Source organism: Primulina tabacum, chromosome 14, assembly GCF_025594145.1.
Source record: "Primulina tabacum isolate GXHZ01 chromosome 14, ASM2559414v2, whole genome shotgun sequence".
NCBI classification, from domain to species: domain Eukaryota; kingdom Viridiplantae; phylum Streptophyta; class Magnoliopsida; order Lamiales; family Gesneriaceae; genus Primulina; species Primulina tabacum.
In genome coordinates, this window is record NC_134563.1 from 32,678,058 (window position 1) to 32,698,041 (window position 19,984).

The 19,984-nt window shown below is 31.8% G+C and overlaps 1 protein-coding gene across 1 annotated transcript; it reads left to right on the forward strand.

Annotated features, from left to right (window-relative positions):
- The first annotated feature begins 9,704 nt into the window (after nucleotides 1-9,704).
- On the forward strand, nucleotides 9,705-19,486 carry LOC142524437 (glutamine-dependent NAD(+) synthetase). Its single transcript, XM_075628443.1, has 13 exons — nucleotides 9,705-10,038; nucleotides 10,231-10,536; nucleotides 11,092-11,315; nucleotides 12,197-12,300; nucleotides 12,785-12,919; nucleotides 14,513-14,681; nucleotides 15,045-15,180; nucleotides 16,267-16,405; nucleotides 17,234-17,410; nucleotides 17,574-17,741; nucleotides 18,145-18,240; nucleotides 18,845-18,973; nucleotides 19,075-19,486. The coding sequence occupies exons 1-13, from the start codon at nucleotides 9,845-9,847 to the stop codon at nucleotides 19,255-19,257; spliced, it is 2,160 nt and encodes a 719-aa protein (XP_075484558.1). The 5' UTR covers nucleotides 9,705-9,844; the 3' UTR covers nucleotides 19,258-19,486.
- The last annotated feature ends 498 nt before the right edge of the window (nucleotides 19,487-19,984 follow it).

The window sequence follows — 19,984 nt, forward strand, 5'->3', positions numbered from 1 at the left end:
AGGTCGACCCATATCAGATATATAAATTCATAATATCGTCTCACAATAGATATGTTACTGGTTTAAATAAGAAATTTAAAATAAAATATATGTGTGTATAGTCGAACTTTTAGTTATGTATCCTGGCTGGTTTTGCGAACAAGCATGGATTCTTCGACAATAAATTTGAAGAAAATTCAAATGAATATGTCTAAGTCCATGGAAAATCTAGCTTTATTTTATTACGTCGGTAGGAATTAGGAAATTGTCTAAAGTCTAGCAATTTCCAGGGGAAATTTCATTACTTTGTCATGTAATTAGTAGGTTTTTCATTGTTGGTTATGTTATTAGTAAATTTACTATTTTATTCCACAAATTTGTATTATTTTATATTTTTAATCTGTTTTTCAGCATAATATGAATTTAGCATCAGACACGTTAACAATATCCAATAACATGTCAACAATTTTTTGTGACATATTATCGTATTCTAGTGTTACATCAACACTCCGATGAAAATAACTAAAATTGAAGAATTCGATTAAAAGTTAGCTATACATATATATCTCATATAATTTCCTATATGTTCGATTTGTGTAACAAATATAAAAGTAATTCACGAGCATATAATTAAATTATAACTGATAGTTTAAGGAAGGCGACCTTTTTTCCATACTTGGTGTTCTCACACGAAGGTCAAAATTATATATGGCGTGTGTAACTGTGACGTTATGTGAACATTCAATATTGGTAAGAAACAATTTTTTCAATATAGACAAAAACTTATGTGAGACGGTCTTATGGGTCCTATTTTGTGAGACGAATCTCTTATTTGGGTCATCCATGACAAATTATTAATTTTTATGCTAAGAGTATTAATTTTTATTGTGAATATTGGTAGGGTGGAGTATCGACCCGTCTCATAAATAAAGATCTGTGAGACCGTCTCACAAAAGACCTACTGATATATTTAAATATTGGTCTATATTTAAAAATTTCTACCAAATTTTAATGCAAGTTATTAAAAATTTAATTAGTAATAAATTTAAGGGGTGATGTGAGATTTTTTTACGTATGTAAAATGAAATACGTCGGGATTATTTTCTGATCATATTGAAATAAATATTTTAAAATTTAAAACACGTGTAAATACGATGATGTCATATTCCTGATTAGATATCCAAAAATTAACGCGGCCATTTTGTATTTTTCAATGCTGTCGTCATAATAAATTTCATTTATATTTTTACAGGAGAATTATTCGCTACTTTTAGAAAAACTTCCAAAATTGACTAAATATATGTGTAATATAAAAATATTTAGAAATAAGGAGCGATTTCTGTCGTCCAATCCAACAACCCCTTCTATATACGTCTCTATCACTACATTGTACAATAAGCCTTCTAGAACTGGTCGAGTATATGAGTCGGTCAATTATCAAAAGTTCAATTCTCAAAATAATATCTTTTTCGATTAATTTGTCACATAAATCTTATCCAATGTGTTTACATGGTTCATGTGGTTTACATGCTATTGTGTTAGTCCAAGAACTTACACAATGCACTCAGTGCATCGAAAAGATAACAGTTACGAGTTCTCATATCATAAAAAAACATTATTTTTAATAAATAAGTTAAAGACGCAAGATTTCAAAGGTATTATAAAAACTTTCCCAATAACTTTTTTTTATTATTTATTTATTTATCATAGTGGCTTCAAATGGTTTCTAAGTGATTCGAATTTGATAGTATTTGCGTCCTTCAATCAAATGCCAAGAAACTTGAAGGATTATTATATGATATATTTGAAGCGTTTCTCTTCCTAGTACATGGTAAAATATTAGTTTTTGGATCATCAACATATAATAATTTTTTATAAAAATTGAGGGACTCATATAATCTAATATTAATGGAATAGAGAGAGAAATACTTGCGATTTACCATAGACTAACCCAAATTGCAACAAACAAATACCTTTTTTCTTCAATTCCATATACCATATCAGACGGAAATAAAGGGACTCTTTCCGAAGGAAACAAATGAAATCGATGTTTTTACGATAAATAATGGATAAAATATAAATCACATTCTTTAATTTCATATTTTTTATTTTTTCGCAGTCTAAAATAAATAGAGACGAGTTATTATTACAAGAGTACATATATTATAAAGAAATTAAAAAATTATAAATAATCAATTATTTAAATAATTTAAAAGACTATCCATCGTATACAAAAATTATTCTGAGACTGTCTTACCGATCAATTTTGTGAGACAAATATTTTATTTGGATCACCCATATAAACATCTAGTTTTTTATACCAAAGTATCATTTTTATTATAAATAAATACATATCGACTCGTTTCACAGACAAAAATTTGAAAGATCATCTCACAAAAACCCGTTCTCCTTCACTCTCGTCCACGTAGTAATCTTTACCCCTCGTATATGTTGTTTCGTCTTAATGTACAATGGAACTGATGAACACCAGCTCATGGAAAGCCTTCGCGATAGCCTGCTTTTATTAACATGGGCCCAACTCGATGTGGTCTATTATTAGAGCCTCTCACATGGTGAATCGATTATTTTAAATAAACATAAATTTAATATCTAAATATATCAATAGAATTTATATAGAGATATTTGATGGAACGAAATAATTGTTGCAAACAAATCAGTGGCGAAAATATTTTTTCTGGATTGAAGTTCCAAGTAATTGGATTAGAGATGAGTTGTGTTCGACTCTAATAATGTTATATTTTGGTATAAAATTCGCAAAAAAAAAAAAAGTTGTGAGTAGAAAATAAAGTAGATTTATTTTATGAAAGCTCCCTTCAATTTTTGATTGAAAACAAAGATTTAGAAAGGGTAATTGTTTGAAATCATAAAGTTCAAATTTGAAAGAGTTGTTTGACATAAAAATATTAAATAAATAGAGATTGCGTAATTTAGATGTACGTGTTGTGTAGTAACACCTTAACACAACATGTAGCATAATAATATAATTTATCACACAATTAAATTTTGATAAATAAAATAAGACACAATTAAACATGCAAAAGTGTAAACAATTAAATGTGTGTTGCCTCGTGGCAAAAAATTCACCAGAAAAATTTGTCAGTTTACAAAACCAATGCAAATAAATAAACAAAAGCTAACTCCATTAACAAAGTGAGGGAGCAAAATACACATGTTAGAGGTATTTTAACACGAGAAACCAGAACACCTAGCAGTTTATTCAATAAGATCAAAATACTAACAATAGCTAAACATCATTACTAAAAACTAGTTTCATCTCCAACTCCATCGGTGAGTTCCTGTTTAACTTGCACTTGCTGCAGCAGCTTTTCCTACTCTTTTTTTTTTTCCAGAATGCACCGCCATTTCTAAAAGTAAGCGGTACTCGACTACTTGAGCTTCATAATGAGCTACGAGCTCTTTGCATTTTATATTTGCTTCAAGTCAAACTCAATTTGAGCCAATAGAATAGAGGGAGACATCATAATAAAACTAGCAAGGTTCACGGTAGATGAAGAGGCTGTGTTGTCAACATCGGGAGCAACACAAGTGGCGGACTAGGGAAAGTCCAACTTCCTATCCCCCTTGAAGTAAACTAAGACAATCTTTAGCGTTTCACCAACATCAGAGAGATCATCATCAATATCTCTTATAAAACCTTGAGATTCCAGAATACGATAGATTAAGATTGAAATGACAACTTTGTTGATTTCAATCATCTGTCAGCAAATTGAAACACAATCTTAAACATTAATATACCAAAATTAAATGTGGTACTCCAAGTTCCAATTGATAAAAGTACGACGGCCCGTTGTCTGATAACCACCGTAGTATTTGTGGAGGTAATCTAGTTTCGGATCGCAGTTTTATATAGACTGAAGTAGAATGAAGTCAGATTTGCATCAGATAGTATCTTTGGATGGTCCGAAAATTTTGTAATCAAACCTCTAGTGAAAACATCATAAATTCATTAATGTAAGGAGACATTGCCTCTTCATCACCGATATGAGTATTGTAAAATGTATTGATAATAGAATCATTGAAGTTGTAGACCCGATCACGGACAACCACATGTATGTACTTTGTTGATCTCTCATCACCCACATTGGATGAGAGATTTGAGTAGAATTCTATGATTGATCTTCGTGAGCAAGGAGCCACATCGCTCACAATTGACAGAAATCTCCGAGTTTTGAAAAACTCTAACCAAATTTTACCTTTTGTAGGCATCAGCGTCAACATTTTTCATCAATCAATCCTATATTGATGTAAAGGGACCACAGAAGAGCGGCTTCAGAATAAAATTTATAGATACAAGAGCTTCATTAAGTATTAAATTCTTTTAAATATATATAATATACCTAGTATTTTTCAAAGATAACAATAGTCTAAAAAGACAAAAATCTATAATCTAATATGCAAAAATATAAAAAGAAAATATAATTAAAATATTAATTATATTCCTTTCAAATTTAATTTAGCTACCTTGTAAGATTCTAGCTAAAAAAATTCTGAATCCACCTAATACCGACTCATGTTCTCACACTAATAATTAAGAGTATGTATCTTATGAGACGATCTTACAGATCTTTATTACTGAGATTGGTTAATCATTCTCATAATATATTTATAATACATAGTACTACTTTTGGTATAGAAAAAATATTTTTTTATTGATAACTCAAATAAAATATGTCTCATAAAATTAATCCGTGAGTCCTTTCACATGATTTTTTATGAATAATTATATATATGATACGAAATCGATGCTTCAAACCTTTCGTCGATCTTATATAATTGGAAAGATAAGGGTAATCTCATTAACAAATTGGTAAAGGCAATTCAGGTTTTAAGCAACTAACTTAAGAAAGTTTTTGTTTCAAAAAACTCAAGAAAGGTTTTGAGCCATGCGAAAGAGGGTAACATCCAAATTGTCAAGGAATAATAATAATAATAATTCTTAATGAAATTGGAGACCACTTTCGTTGAAGAGAGGTGTCAATGAACTAGTTTATAACAATAATAATAATAATTGATACGAGTTCACTGTCTTTCGTCCATCTCTAACCCAAATGGAAGACAGGACCATCAAAGGCTCATGTATTCTCCTATAAATATCAGGTTTGAGTGTTTAGTTGATTAATTCACTATATTGTTTTTCAATAGCACTCTTAACTGCTCTACATTTATATCTTCAGTCTCTGACTTGAGTGTCGGAAGGGCTACGCCAAGAGATTCTCCTGACCCCCTTCTAACGGTCTTATTCATGATTTCAGGTTCAGACAATTTTGAAACATGCGTCTGGACTAGTGACACTTGCTGGAATCAGACTCTAAATTTCCCACGAATATCAATAATAATAATAATTTTCAATTAAATTGGAGACCACTTTCGTTGAAGAGTGGTGTCAAGGAACTAGCATATAATAATAATAATAATCAATTAAGTTGGAGACCACTTTCATTGAAGAGAGGATGGCAGGAGCCAGGAGGCTGGTGGCAATAATTAGTTTCTCAATGATAAAGATTTGAGGATCGTTTCTCTTGAATGAAGACATCAGTAAGATTTACTGGATCTTTAAATTTATAGCTTGAGCTAATTTGTTATATTATATATATTATTTATTATCAGCCAACAAAGCACAAGCATAATTAATGCACGTACAATAAAATAATTGTTTTATATATAATGATAATAATTATCATCATCATCATCATTAATATAAGATTAGTTACACTACTAATGCATCAATTGTTATATTCATAATTTATAATATTTATTTATATTAAATCTTGATAATTCACACATAATGATAATAAATGTATGTTTAATTTGAATAGTTGTACATTATAAGACATTTTTTTAGGTCTAAAGTGTTTATTACATTAACTGAACTTAACATATAACATTAGATTCGAACGAGATATATAACATATAACATTAGATTCGAACGAGATATATAAATTTTAAAACGTATATGATATATCTTACGTAGAAATGAAATTCTATTATTCCTCAATTTCTATACTATATATATTAAGCATTATTTATCTGTGAGACGGGTCAACCCTATCGATATTTACAATAAAAACTAATACTCTTAGCATAAAAAGTACTATATTTTTATGGATGACCCAAATAAGATATCCGTATCACAAAATACGACCCGTGAGATCTTCTCACACAAGTTTTTGCCTTCTCTTAATAATCTTGTTAATTAAATCTGATAAAAATATCCCTTATGTCATTTAATAAAAATTATTATGAAACTTAATCTAATGAAATTAGAAGATCCTATAATTTCTATATTGTATGGAATTTATTTTTTAAAAATAAAAATAAAATTACGAATGATATAGCAAATTTTGGCGTTCAGGTCACTAAAAACACAAGGTTATTGTATAAGTAACGTAAAATAAGGTCTGTCTATACTAAGTTGCTAACCTAAAGTAAAACTTTTATTATGTTTTAATATAATATATTTAATTATAAATCATGAGAATTTGACCTACTAAAAAAAAGCTCACTGTACAAGTAACAAAAAAATAAGGTTATAAAAGTAAAATTCTACTTATGTTTTAATATGAAATAATATAAAATATTTGAATTCAAAATAAAAATACGTGAAATTACATAGAAATATAATATAGACTCGATCAATAAAATATTGACGGATTCTCTCCATTTGTTAGGATCAAACACTTACCACTAGACCAAAAATTATAGCTGTTAGCCAAAATGAAACTTTATGTCTTTATATTTATGGCAGTGCAGATTGCAGATTGCATCCAAGTAGGTGCAGATTGCACCTACTTGGACTGCTATTAAGTCGGACTGTTAGGTCTACGACTCCGTGAAGGCACAATGAATAAATATTTTTCAAAAATTTTAATTTTTTGTCATTTATTAGATAAAAAAATCTATTTGATTTTTTTAATAATTTTTAAAAACATTTCAAAAAATATTCATATTATAATTAAGATACAAACAACAACAACAACAATAACAATATACAGATAATCAATATAAAAAAATTCACGACGCACTCTTTTGAAAAATTGAAAAAAAAACATAATATTATATAAATAATTATATTTTATTTAATATGATAAAACAATGAGAACTATATATATAAAAATAACAGCATAACTCAAAGTCATAAACTGAAATTAAATGAAATGAAATGACTAACGTGGACACGTAAATATAGTTTAAATACGTGGATTAGGACGCAATTAAAGCCGATTATGGAAATCAATGCAAATTAATAAATTAAAATAAAATAAGAAAAAGCGAGGGCTGTGATGGCATTCATCATTTACAAATAATTTATAAATTTTGTTGGGAACGCATCGTTGCCGCTGAATCTAATATTTATTTATTTATATGAAAGTTGACTTTTCTTTCGTGACAACTTTATTTTTTTTTCTATTTTTCTTCAATTATATGTTTTCTTTAGTCTTTTGCTATAGAGATACCAGGAACTTATTTTTTAGTTCAAAAGGAGCATTTCTTTCTACTTTTCAAGACCTTTTGGCAAGGGACCAAATTAGAATTCAAAATCGATGTTCTTTTTATTACAAAAGACCAATAATTTTTTTTTTTAAAAATAAATTTTATTTATGAATGTACAGATATATACATAAATAAACTATACGTATATGTATGTACCAATAATATTTTACTGAATTTATTCAATTTGAAAATCTTAGGACCGTCCATTCCTCGACGTGCTACGCTGCCCTAATCAGCATTAATTAAAATCTTGGAACTGTTCGATAAAGGGTAAGCCACGTGAATTCCTTCCCCACTATTCAGTCCAACAGCCCACTCTCGTGGGATTCCACGTGGTTTTTATTATTTTTAGTTTTCTATTTTTAAAGTCATAAATACACACTACCACTTTATCGGTCTTTCTGTTTATTTAAAAATATTAGATGATTATTCATGAGACATATTAATTATATTCATATTTATAATAAAAAATAAAACTTTTTGATATAAAAATGTAATAATTTTTTATTGGCAATACAAATAGAATATCTGTATCAAAAAAGATTCGTAAAATCGTTTTTCTGGAGTTTTTGTGTATTTTTAAACTGTAGCATAGGGAAACGTGTTTGATTTTGAAAGAGTGTGTGATAATATAAAGTAATACACATATGCGTAGAATGAAATATATTATACATCTTATAATTTTTTATGTTAAGTTGATGGAACATGTGTAGATCTAACATGTAATTTTTTTATTCTTTCGGATCGAATATATTGTTGAAAAATTATCGAATACGTCAAAATTTTTGGTCGAGTGAATGAAATTTATAGCACGTATTATGAGAGTTGCGATAGGAATTATTAATGGGTTAATAACGCAAATAAGTTTCGGGTCGAGAGAAAAAATTGTTAGCCAAGATCAAGAAAATCGAAACACAAAAATTAGTTCTACGTGATTTTAATAATCTCAAAAAACATGATCATTATCGTTTACGTATTTAACACGAACTAATTAATTACAACACACAAAAGAATATGAAATATCCTTGAAGCATGCTTTAAACGGTCTCACGAATCTTTATATGTGAAACGGTCTCACGAATCAACTCATATCAGAGAAATCTTATCTTGAACTTTCTACATAAAATGATAATATAATCTAACTATTTTATTCCCACATATTCAACAAAATACAACTGATATAATTCAAGTCACCAAAAGGACCTGATCAGACCCAATTAAATTAAGCTATAATAAATTAAATTTATATAATTAACTCATTATTAATCAAAATAATTTATTAATTTTATTATACTCCGCTAAAAAAAATCAGATTGCACTCTCAATTTAATTAAAATGACCGAAGCATAAAATAAATCTCGACCAAACAAAAATAAATTATCGAGAATTAAATAAAAAATATCGATCATAAACAAACTATATTGCAACTTCGATTCTTGGATGGATTTGACTTATTCCTTTTAACATAAATAATGAATCAACAAATATTTGGGCCTATAGGCCCACTGGGCTCTTACGAGTAACGAGCTTGACAAAAAAATAACAATGTAAAAACTACCTAAACTGAAATTGACAGCCCAATTTAATAAGTTCGACAGCCCAATCTAGTAAATTGGCCCCTAGAAACACTCTTTTATTCCAAAATTCTCTTTTATTGCAATTGCAAATTATTTTTAATATTATCCATTCAAATTACACTATAAATCTTCACTAATTTCTGTAAATTATTATTAAATTAAACATTTAATAAAATTTTAAAAAATCTTATATAAATTACTATTATAATTTTATATAATGTATTGTATGACAATGTATATTTTTATTTGAGATATAACATCAATAACTTGGGTAAAAACTTGTATCTTATGAGTCATATTTTATTAGAAGAGTCTCTTATTTGGGTCATTCATGAAAAACTATTATTTTTATGTTAAGAATATTACTTTTTATTTTGAATATCTATAGGTTTGATCCGTCTCACAGATAAAGATTTCTCAAATTAGTCTCACAAAGACCTATCCTATACTTCGGTATTTTAACTTTCAAATTTAGGAAACACTTCGTTCTAGTGACGAGCTTATTGGATTATTATTAAATTAGTGATGAAAAATTGATAAAATATCATTTCGATATGATTTGTGTAATAATTCCTAAATTATATCCTTTGAATATCCTACGAAATTACAATGAATAATCTCATTCCACCTTGTTTTTAGTTTTCGGATAGGGCGAATGACATTTTTGGAATAAAATGGGCATATTTAGAACATGAATTCTTAGTCCTTTATGCGAGCGATAGAGGAAAATTGAGTCGGAATTCCTTAATTTGACGATGAGGCTTCTGAAAGTGGCGACCTGTAACTTGAATCAATGGGCAATGGATTTCGATTGCAACATGAAAAACATCAAGGAATCCATTTCTAGGGCTAAACGAGCTGGAGCAGTGATTCGGCTCGGTCCCGAGCTTGAAATTACTGGTTATGGCTGCGAGGACCATTTCTTGGAACTCGATACCGTCACCCACGGGTATGTATCCAACTCCACATGTATGCATGTAAATTTGAATGAATGTTGGTGCATGTTTCCAAATCGCTGAAAGAAGCAACGACGAATTCATTTGATTTAGTTGTTTTTCCTGTTGAGTTTTCGTCGGCAAAACAGTACATGTATTATCGCTACAGCTTGGATATTTCAAGATTTTGAAATATCGATTGGCAGGTGGGAGTGCTTGAAGGAACTACTGCTTGGTGATTGGACAGATGGCATATTTTGTAGTTTTGGTATGCCAGTTATCAAAGGTTCCGAAAGGTACAATTGCCAAGTACTGTGCCTTAATAGAAAAATAGTGATGATACGCCCAAAGATGTGGCTTGCAAATGATGGGAACTATAGAGAACTGAGATGGTTTACAGCATGGAAGCAAAAAGAGCAACTTGAGGATTTTTTACTTCCAAACGACATATCTGAGGCTCTCTCGCAGACTGTGGTACCTTTTGGCTATGGCTATATTCAGTTTCTAGACACGTATGTTACTATGTCGCATTATTTTTAAAATTGGTCCTCGTACTTTCATGCCATACAATGCCGTGCTTCCTTTTGCCATAGATTGAAGATCTTAATTTCGATTTTAAAAAAATTTAATATGTGGCTAATTTACGATGGGTCACTGGCTTGAAGAGATTTCATTGATGCACCTTTTCAATGACATCTCATGTTGAATTAGAACGATGTTTGATCTTGGTAGTTCGATTTTTTTATGCTATCAGTTGTGAGCATTCATATACATGCGGCAGATATCCTAGTTCGTTTTTTAAGGAAGTATCCTGGTTCTATTACAAGGTACTTTTGTTGAATTGGGTCATCTGGTCAGCATACAGAGTTGGTTCTTTCATGTCATGTAGTGAAAATCATTCTTCAGATTCATGATCTTAATACATGACCCCTATGGGACAAAGCTCGCACATGAGTCCGTGATAAGTTTTAAATACATGCCTTGAAAGGAATTATGCAGCTGAATACTTAACTCTAATTAAATTTTTTTACAGATATCTAATACTTTGGAGTTTATTTTCACCTCAGCGCTGTTGCAGCTGAAGTTTGTGAGGAACTTTTTAGTCCTATGCCCCCTCATGCGGAGCTTGTGCTTAATGGTGTTGAAGTTTTCATGAATGCTAGTGGAAGTCATCATCAACTACGAAAGCTTGACATACGCCTTCGTGCTTTTATAGGTGCAACACATACTCGTGGAGGAGTTTACCTGTACAGCAATCACCAAGGATGTGATGGTGGTCGACTATATTTTGGTGGGTAACATGCTATGAGATCATACTGTATGTGCTGGATCTTTTTCGTTGTTATACAGCATGTCCAGCAGTTTACCTTTTAACAACGAAGGAACAAATTTGGAATGGCTTGTTCTGTTGAAGTGTTTCGAAAGCCTTATATCCCAAATGGAGCCTGATTGATTATTTTCAGGGCATTCTGCTTGAAATGAGCAGGCACTTAAAAATTGATTGGTGTTATGCTATATCAGAATCTTAGGAACTGCCTTTAACTTCATGTGCGTGCCCATGTGCTCAAGAGCTAAATCCTAATAAACCAACTGCTCCACCATTTTACTAATGTACTAGACAGTCATAGTTATTAAAAGACAACAAGGGTCACCACTTAGGCTCAAAGCTTGGCAAGTCTCAATTGTTGAGCCTCGGCTCAAGCTGAGGCGCAATCCTTCAATAAAGTGCGTCTTAACAGTTAAACCCCATGCTTGATGCGCTGTGCTTTTAAGGCTGAAAGAAGCATGTAGGCACATTTTAAATCAGGGATAACAAATAGATAATAAACTGCGAGACGATGGTTAGTAGTCTTCAGTTATATACTACCGGTGGCTATTTGTTTTCTTACCATATTAATAGACTGTAAAGTACATATTGGATTATGTGTTATGAAAATCTCTTCAAATTATTAGATTCTATCATATCATGTCTTGGGGGCGCTTCACCTCAATAAAGCGTTTTACATCAGTGTGCCTTGCACTTCTAATTCCTGCAGCCTCAGTTTGTGAATTGTGTTAAAAAATGAATTATTATAAATGATAGAAATAATTTATTATTTACTTGATTAGTTATTCTGCTGTGTAAATGAATTGAATTTCAAAGACATATTTGTTATCTATTTATGTATGCAGATGGATGTTCTTGTGTTGTTGTGAATGGAGATGTGGTTGCCCAAGGTTCACAATTCTCTTTGAAGGATGTAGAGTTGGTGGTTGCTCAAATCGATCTAGATGCGGTATCTGTCGAATTTTGCTTAATTATTTCATCAAGCGGTACAAAAAGAATAGTGCTTGTGTTTCTTTTTTGGTAAAGGGATTAAAAAATGATTAGATTTACTTACTCATTTTTAGTGTTTTCGGTTTTCCAGTTAAGTGTGTATGTTGCTAATCTTGTGTGCTATAAATCATTCATTGTTTGTATGATGCAACCAAAATTATAACCCCTTTACACTGGTGCAAGATGAATATGCTGTGTAACTTCCTGATTATGCTATTATGATATAAATCAGGTACGCTGACAAAGCCATTTATTTGAGATATATAGTCGTTTCTGGTTGTGCTTTTCCAAATATAAAAAATCTTTTCCACATGATAATATTCGTGACAAGATTCACCTTCCTGTGCTTAAGGTTTTGCGTGAAACTGAGTACTTGTTATTGCTGTCTCTCTTTTTTAAACCACAGAATAACTTTGATTTGTCAATCATGTTCTAAATTGCAGGTTGCTAGTCTTAGAGGATCTATAAGTAGCTTTCAAGAACAAGCAAGCTGTAAACCAAAAGTTTCCTCAGTAGCAGTGCCTTTCAAGCTTTGCCAGTCTTTCAAGCTTCAAATGTCACTTTCCAGTCCACTTAAGGTTAGCACTTTCTAGAATGATTGATATCAAAGTATTTCATTAACATCTATCCAAACACTCGTCTCTTTTTATTTATTTAATCTTTGTTGCAATGCATTCAAAATATTCTTTGTAAGACTCTGTCTCAAATGAGTTTGTTAAATATCTTAGGTCTATAATGGATTTCCATAAGTGACTTGTGGCCTTCACTTCTCTCTCAGAAAGATTATATCTGCCTGCTATCATACTTGCATACTTTAGCTTCCAAGGTTGAGAACCTAAAATGTTTTGATGTTGAGTTGCTGTGTAGTGCAACAAAAGATTTGTCACCTTGCACATTTGAACTAAAATTATATTGCCACTTTCCTCGCGTTTAAGTAATGGAACTGTAGGATCATAGTTTAGTTTATCGTCCCATAGCAACCTTGGGACCTTTTTTGAGTTACCCAAAAAGTTGAATATTAACAAAGCCTTTTTCACTGCTGACATCTTGAGAAGTTAGGTTTAGGGCACATGAATTGTTGATTTTAATGGTTAATATAGGCGTCGTCAATGATAAATGTTTGCTGTTTTTGTATACCCGTACGAACTTCATTTGTTAGAACTAAAGTATAGGCCTCCTCAACTACACCTTGCTCACATTTAATCCCATCATCACTCTTAATTGAATTTTTTTGTACCTCCAACTATATCTTGCCTACAATTAAGCCCCTTTTATAATTAATTTCACTATTTGCCCGTAATAATTCAATATTATTATTTTTTATCATCTACATACTTGTAATTATAATAGTGTCGTTATGTTTAGTTGTATAGTTATATATTTTACTCGTAATTTTAATAGTGTCATTATGTTTAGTTGTATAATTATATGTTTTAATCGTATGACTTAAAAACTTGATTATTTTATTATATTTAAAAATTTTGATCAACTATTATTTTTCTTGGTTTTTTAGAAGAAAAATAGATAAAATTAATAACATGAGTTGTATAGATGATAAATATTATGATTATTAAAATATTTTAATATGTTGAATAATATACAACTAAACATTTGATTGACAATCCTATCCAACCAACCAAACGCAACCTTAAGGGAATTAAGTGTACACTGGATATGGTTAGAGTGACAAAACAATGTAATTATAAGAATTAGGAAGATCAAATGGGCACCCTATGTAGTTTCAGGGGATTAATTCCAGTTAACCCTAAAATACAAATTTACCTTTATGTGTGTACCCATGCATGCTTGCATTGAAGGAGTCCATGAGATCCCTGCAACTCATAAAATGTGGATGTGCATACAAGGATAACCTTAAAGAACATTATGAATGACTATGGTCTCTATAATTGTGTCTGGCTAATGAACCATCAATATTAATATCAATTTATGCTCACTGGACAATGGTGTTCACCGTGCGTACTACAATTTGGGTGCACTGTGTTTCATTAGTATTGACTATTGGTTAAGGGATATCAATGAACATGAATGAGCGCTGATTTGAAATAAGTTTACTAAACAACCCTTGCTCAGAATCATCCAAGTGGTTCCTTTTATGCAGATCTGTTGTTTCCGCTTCACATTTTTGGAGAATTAATTGTTCTTGTCTTCAGATACAATATCATTCTCCTGAAGAGGAAATAGCTTTTGGACCAAGTTGCTGGCTGTGGGATTATTTGAGAAGAAGCGGTGCATCTGGTTTTTTGCTTCCACTTTCAGGTGGGGCTGACAGCTCGTCTGTTGCTGCGATAGTTGGTTGCATGTGCCAGCTGGTTATTAAAGGTTTTTTTTTTAATTATTTTACTACCGTGCTTATTTCCTTTTCGAACATGCATAAAGGAGCTGAATATTGTTTTAGGTGCGTTTATGGGTTCATATTTCGTCCATTGTTTTAGTTATATTCGATAAATCGAGGACGGATTTTTCTTGGTTGATCCTCTTGTTTTGAAATGTTTTGGAGGCTTATCCTTCGTAAAGTTTGACTTGTTTCTAAAGATTAGTTAGCTGATGGTTTGACGAGCATCACCATAATTACATTGGTTAAATGAATCTTTCTATTTGTGTTGGGGCGGGCATATAGCTTTCATATTATCCTGCTTCATGTTTCATATAGTTAATTGCTTGATGGTGCAAAGATTTCTTCAGAAATTTCAAAGGGGGATGAACAAGTCAAAGCTGATGCTATCCGAATCGGTCATTACACCGGTGGACAGTTTCCAACTGACAGCAAGGAATTTGCTAAACGCCTATTCTACACAGTTTTCATGGGATCTGAAAATAGGTGAGAATTAATAAACAGACAACCAAATTTGAGGTTCTGTGCACCTTACATGTTTAATATAATGTAAGAATACCGGACTTTGTGGGTCCCGAGGGATTCATTAAATAAGTAGTTACTTGATTTGGTAGGGACGATAATTTTAAAATATGTTGGTGGCTGTTAATGTTATTGGGCGATATAAGAGTTATTTCTCTATTTACATCATTGGCCTCCTCCACTAACGGTTTTGGAATTGGTGAGAAATAGTTCATATTTTGAGTGAATTTCCTGTAATTCGTTTGTGACTTAACAGTGTAACAGTCGATTAATCTTGCTTGGTTAATTTAATGTAAAAGTACAGAAAGACTTGAAGGGTTGTCGGGGAAATAAACATTTAGTCATGAGGATGAAGAATATAAAAATCTTTTGGTGGTGGTTATTGTTTGAGTCATATTGGAGTCCTGCGTCTATTTATATAAACTGCCTCCCATACTAAAATTTTGGAATCAATGAGAATTGTCAATATTTTGTACGTGAATTTCCTATAGTTTTTTGAGCAACAAACTATTACCCCTGCTTGGGATTTTTTGTGCTTTGGCTGTGCTAATTGGACACTACAATTTTTGAACTTTTGAGTCTATAAACTATGCAAAACACGTCAATGGAAGTTAAGTCAGGCAGATGTTAAAATGATAATTCACGTAACACAGGTACACACAGAAAATATGATTCAGGGAAATGTAAAATATTTTATCCAAGTCCCTGATCACAGATGCACTTTGACTGCTTATTTCTCTTGGAATATTTCATTCACTGTTTTATGTTTTGTAAAAAATATTTCTCGTGCATATATGCGTGGCATTACATGATGAAATCTCAAAATGCTCTATTGCTTGGAATAAGAAATCTTGGTATGTATAAATGAATGAAAGAGCCAGCTGTTCTCTCTTCTTTTTCTCACAGTGCAAGCCTGGGAAGCTCTATTGTGAATTCCTTAATGTTCGACTTTACTTATTTGGAGCTTCTGACAAAAAAGAAATAAACATGTTAATGACTTTGAATACCTCTCATGTGCAATTGGCCATTGATAGCCTTTTCTCTTTTTAGTTCTGATGCTACAAGGACTCGGGCAAAGGTGCTTGCTGAAGAAATTGGGTCGTGGCATCTTGATGTTTCAATTGATGGAGTGGTTTCTTCCTTGCTTTCTTTGTTCCAAACTCTTACTGGAAAGAGGCCAAGGTACAAGGTATGAGGATGAAGATTTTAAAATTAAGTTTGTGCCAATTGAATGGCCTCCATCATTTGACTTGAAGGATTCATCGAATTCCCAAGCATCAAATGTGTGGACGAAAGTAGCATTCCTTGGCTTTCTGATTCTGTATTAATTATTCCTTTAAAGCCGACGGTTTAAAGTTCGGTTAATAATTCGCCACTGGTTTTTTTGTGCATTGTCAGAAATTCATCAAATGAATCTCAGAAAGCTAATTTTCAAGATTGCCAAGAAACTTTCTTAATTTACGCAATTGCGAATATTTTATGTTGAATCATAAAATCTATCTGCGATTAATTCATTGGAGAAAGGGTATCGAGAGAATTTTTCATTTTAACCTAGAAAACTTTTATCCTTTCAAATTCATCCATTGATTTTGCATCAACTCTTTCAGAATAAGCTTCTCTCTCCTGAAGGAGAGGGCTTAAATGAGTCATGCATGCTTATTTTCTTCCTCTGAGCTGTAGAGAGAAAGCATCTCTTCTTGTTTAATTGCACCTTCTGGTTCCATTTTCGAATTAATGTACTATTGACATATTAGTCCAGTATTATAATTTTTTTATCGAGGTTTGGTCTAACTCCATAAAAAGTGTGCAACTTATTTAGAGTTGGTGGATTTTATTTATTATGACAAAATATAACTTTATCCCACTTATTATAAATATCGATATTTAAATTATATTACTTTGTGAGTGAGGTCGTTACAAGCAATTGTGTCTATTTAAATTCTATTTCAGAGGAAGTCAGTTGATGTTTTGAAATCCTCCCATGACGAAGTTTTCTTTGTTTATAATTTTTCTCTAGGTGGATGGGGGATCAGATGCTGAAAACTTGGGCCTTCAAAATATTCAAGCTCGAATTAGAATGGTCCTGGCTTTCATGTTAGCGTCACTATTGCCATGGGTTCAGAACAAACCAGGCTTTTATCTAGTCTTAGGTAGCTCCAATGTGGATGAAGGATTGCGTGGTTACCTTACAAAGGTGCTTCAGTATTACAAATGTGAACGTATATTGACATGGTCATTTGTTTTGCATTCATGTTATTCATCATTAGTTTAAAAGTACAAGAACTGCAATCTCATATTTTTTATTGACTTTCCTAGGGTTATTTTCCTCCTAAAATTGATGAACCTGTCCTGTGCAGTACGATTGCAGTTCCGCTGATATTAACCCTATTGGAAGTATTAGCAAGCAGGATCTCCGAACATTTCTGAAATGGGCTGCTGTCCATCTTGGTTACTCTTCTTTGGCAGAAATTGAGGCTGCTCCGCCAACTGCTGAGTTGGAGCCTATACGATCCGATTACAGCCAGGTATTTTCTCAAACTGCACCCGACCAAGGGGTTGAATGTCGAAACCAACCATCCCCACATTATGCTTTGAAAATGCATCTGATACCATGATTTAAGCCTTGATCTTTAATTTAGTATGCTCCTATCTATATGTGCTCACAAAAGATTCCATTTGAAAGAAGTTTATTTTTATGTTCCTCTCTTTATTTCTTGTCTTCTCCTCCTGATCATGCTTATGGTTGACATTCTGGTTCTGAGCGCCTTCCCACTTTGCAAATTTGTTTCTGGCTCATCTGGTCGTTGTTCTTGGTCTCCTTACCATTGAAATTTGTTCTTTGATATTCTTCTTACCATGTTGTCATCAAGCATTTAGTTATGTAACCTTTGCATGTTGAGTGTGACAGTATGTTTAATTTGGGAACAGCTGGATGAAGTGGACATGGGAATGACATACGAAGAGCTCTCTGTATATGGCAGATTGCGAAAAATTTTCCGCTGTGGGCCTGTATCCATGTTTAAGGTTTGCATGCAAAAAACTTACATGCCAATTTGACCAAGTTCAGTTATTTACAGCTGAGTAAAAGTATGTTGGATCATAGACCACAAAGTGATCGAGGTTATAACCATTTGTAATACCAATCTGCTGCATATCCCTTGACATGGTCATCTGTTGAGGGGTGGGATTAGATAACAAAACGGTGGTCATTCAAGAAAGCTTGAATTAAGTAATTACTTGCGCCCTCAATTTGTTTGAAATTCTATTACACTAAATGTAATATTTTGATGGTGAACTTTTGGCTTATCTTATCATGCATTGTTCGGTTGTGCCTGATGGTTCATAATGGCTATTTTGTGGCCCAGCTAAGAGTTTAACAGAATATTGTTGTAGTATAGTTGTGGCCTTTGCCAGGACAAACAGAAGCTATTGCCCTAAGAATGAATATTATTAAAGTTTTTGTAAGTTTTCTAAATTTAAATTTTACATCTTTTCGATATACCAGGTCGCAGGTCCATTCCTAATCTAATGGCTGACAAAATATAGCGGTTCATTTTAATGGCAGTTTCAAGATAATTTCCTATTATTTATGATTTATAAATCTTGTTTTTTTTCCTTATTTTGGCAGAATCTCTGTTATAAATGGGGACCAAAATTAACTCCAGCAGAGATTGGTGACAAAGTGAAGCACTTCTTCAAGTATTATTCCATCAACAGGCATAAGATGACTGTACTAACGCCTTCCTATCACGCTGAGGTACTTCATTATACGGAAGCAAATGTTTAAAGTTTTTTATTCCGTACTCCTTATGCTTAAATTGTCTTGTTTAATTAATAATAATTTCGAGCTATCATCAGAGTTATTCACCTGAGGATAATAGATTTGATCTGCGCCAATTCCTGTACAATTCAAGATGGCCGTATCAGTTTCGAAAGATTGATGAACTTGTGGAGCAGTCGAGAGATGAAAGAGTGGAAATTGATAGTGGCATGGGTGGCATTGTAGGAGCAGGTTCGGAGAATCCGAAAGCTGGGTTTTAGGTTATTATCGATGATGGTTGATCAGAATCGTCATTGCTGTGAAGTATTGTTCATGGATTATATGTTCTTACATTGTCCGTTCATAAAATGTGTGATATACATATTCATATTCACACACAGAGAAGGGCTGTTTTTTGATGATTAGAAACAAATAATGACATTTATTTTTATTGTCTGTTGTTGATATATATTCGCCAATATAACAGAATGGACAACATTTCTGCGCGAATATTAATGTCGCTTTATATGCTAGAAATTATGTATATATTTCATGATCTAAATCCTCTTATTTTACAAAATAATTGATTATTCATATAAACAAAATTTAATCTCCCAAAATACTTTATTATACACAACACATTGAAAATTTTGGTATTTACATAATTTTTGGTAAAGACAAAAAAAGTGGGCGTCAATTGTGAAAGGAAAGCAAATATGTTATGAGAAATGCGTATATAATTGGAAAGTTAGGGAAAAACAAGGCAAATGATCATGGGAAATTTCGAAATTAATCGAGTATGTTATGCGTATTTATCAAACCACTGCAATAATCACAAAAGCTACTTTACGCTGCCAGTTAGCAATCTGACTAGAGAAGAAGCTTGCACTCCTCGCATGTCCAATCATTCATTACTTCTTAATTGAAACAAAATAATCCATCAATCTTACTAATCTCGTTCAAAAATGTGAAGGACTCACCAACTTTGAGTTTTTTTTTTTAATTACA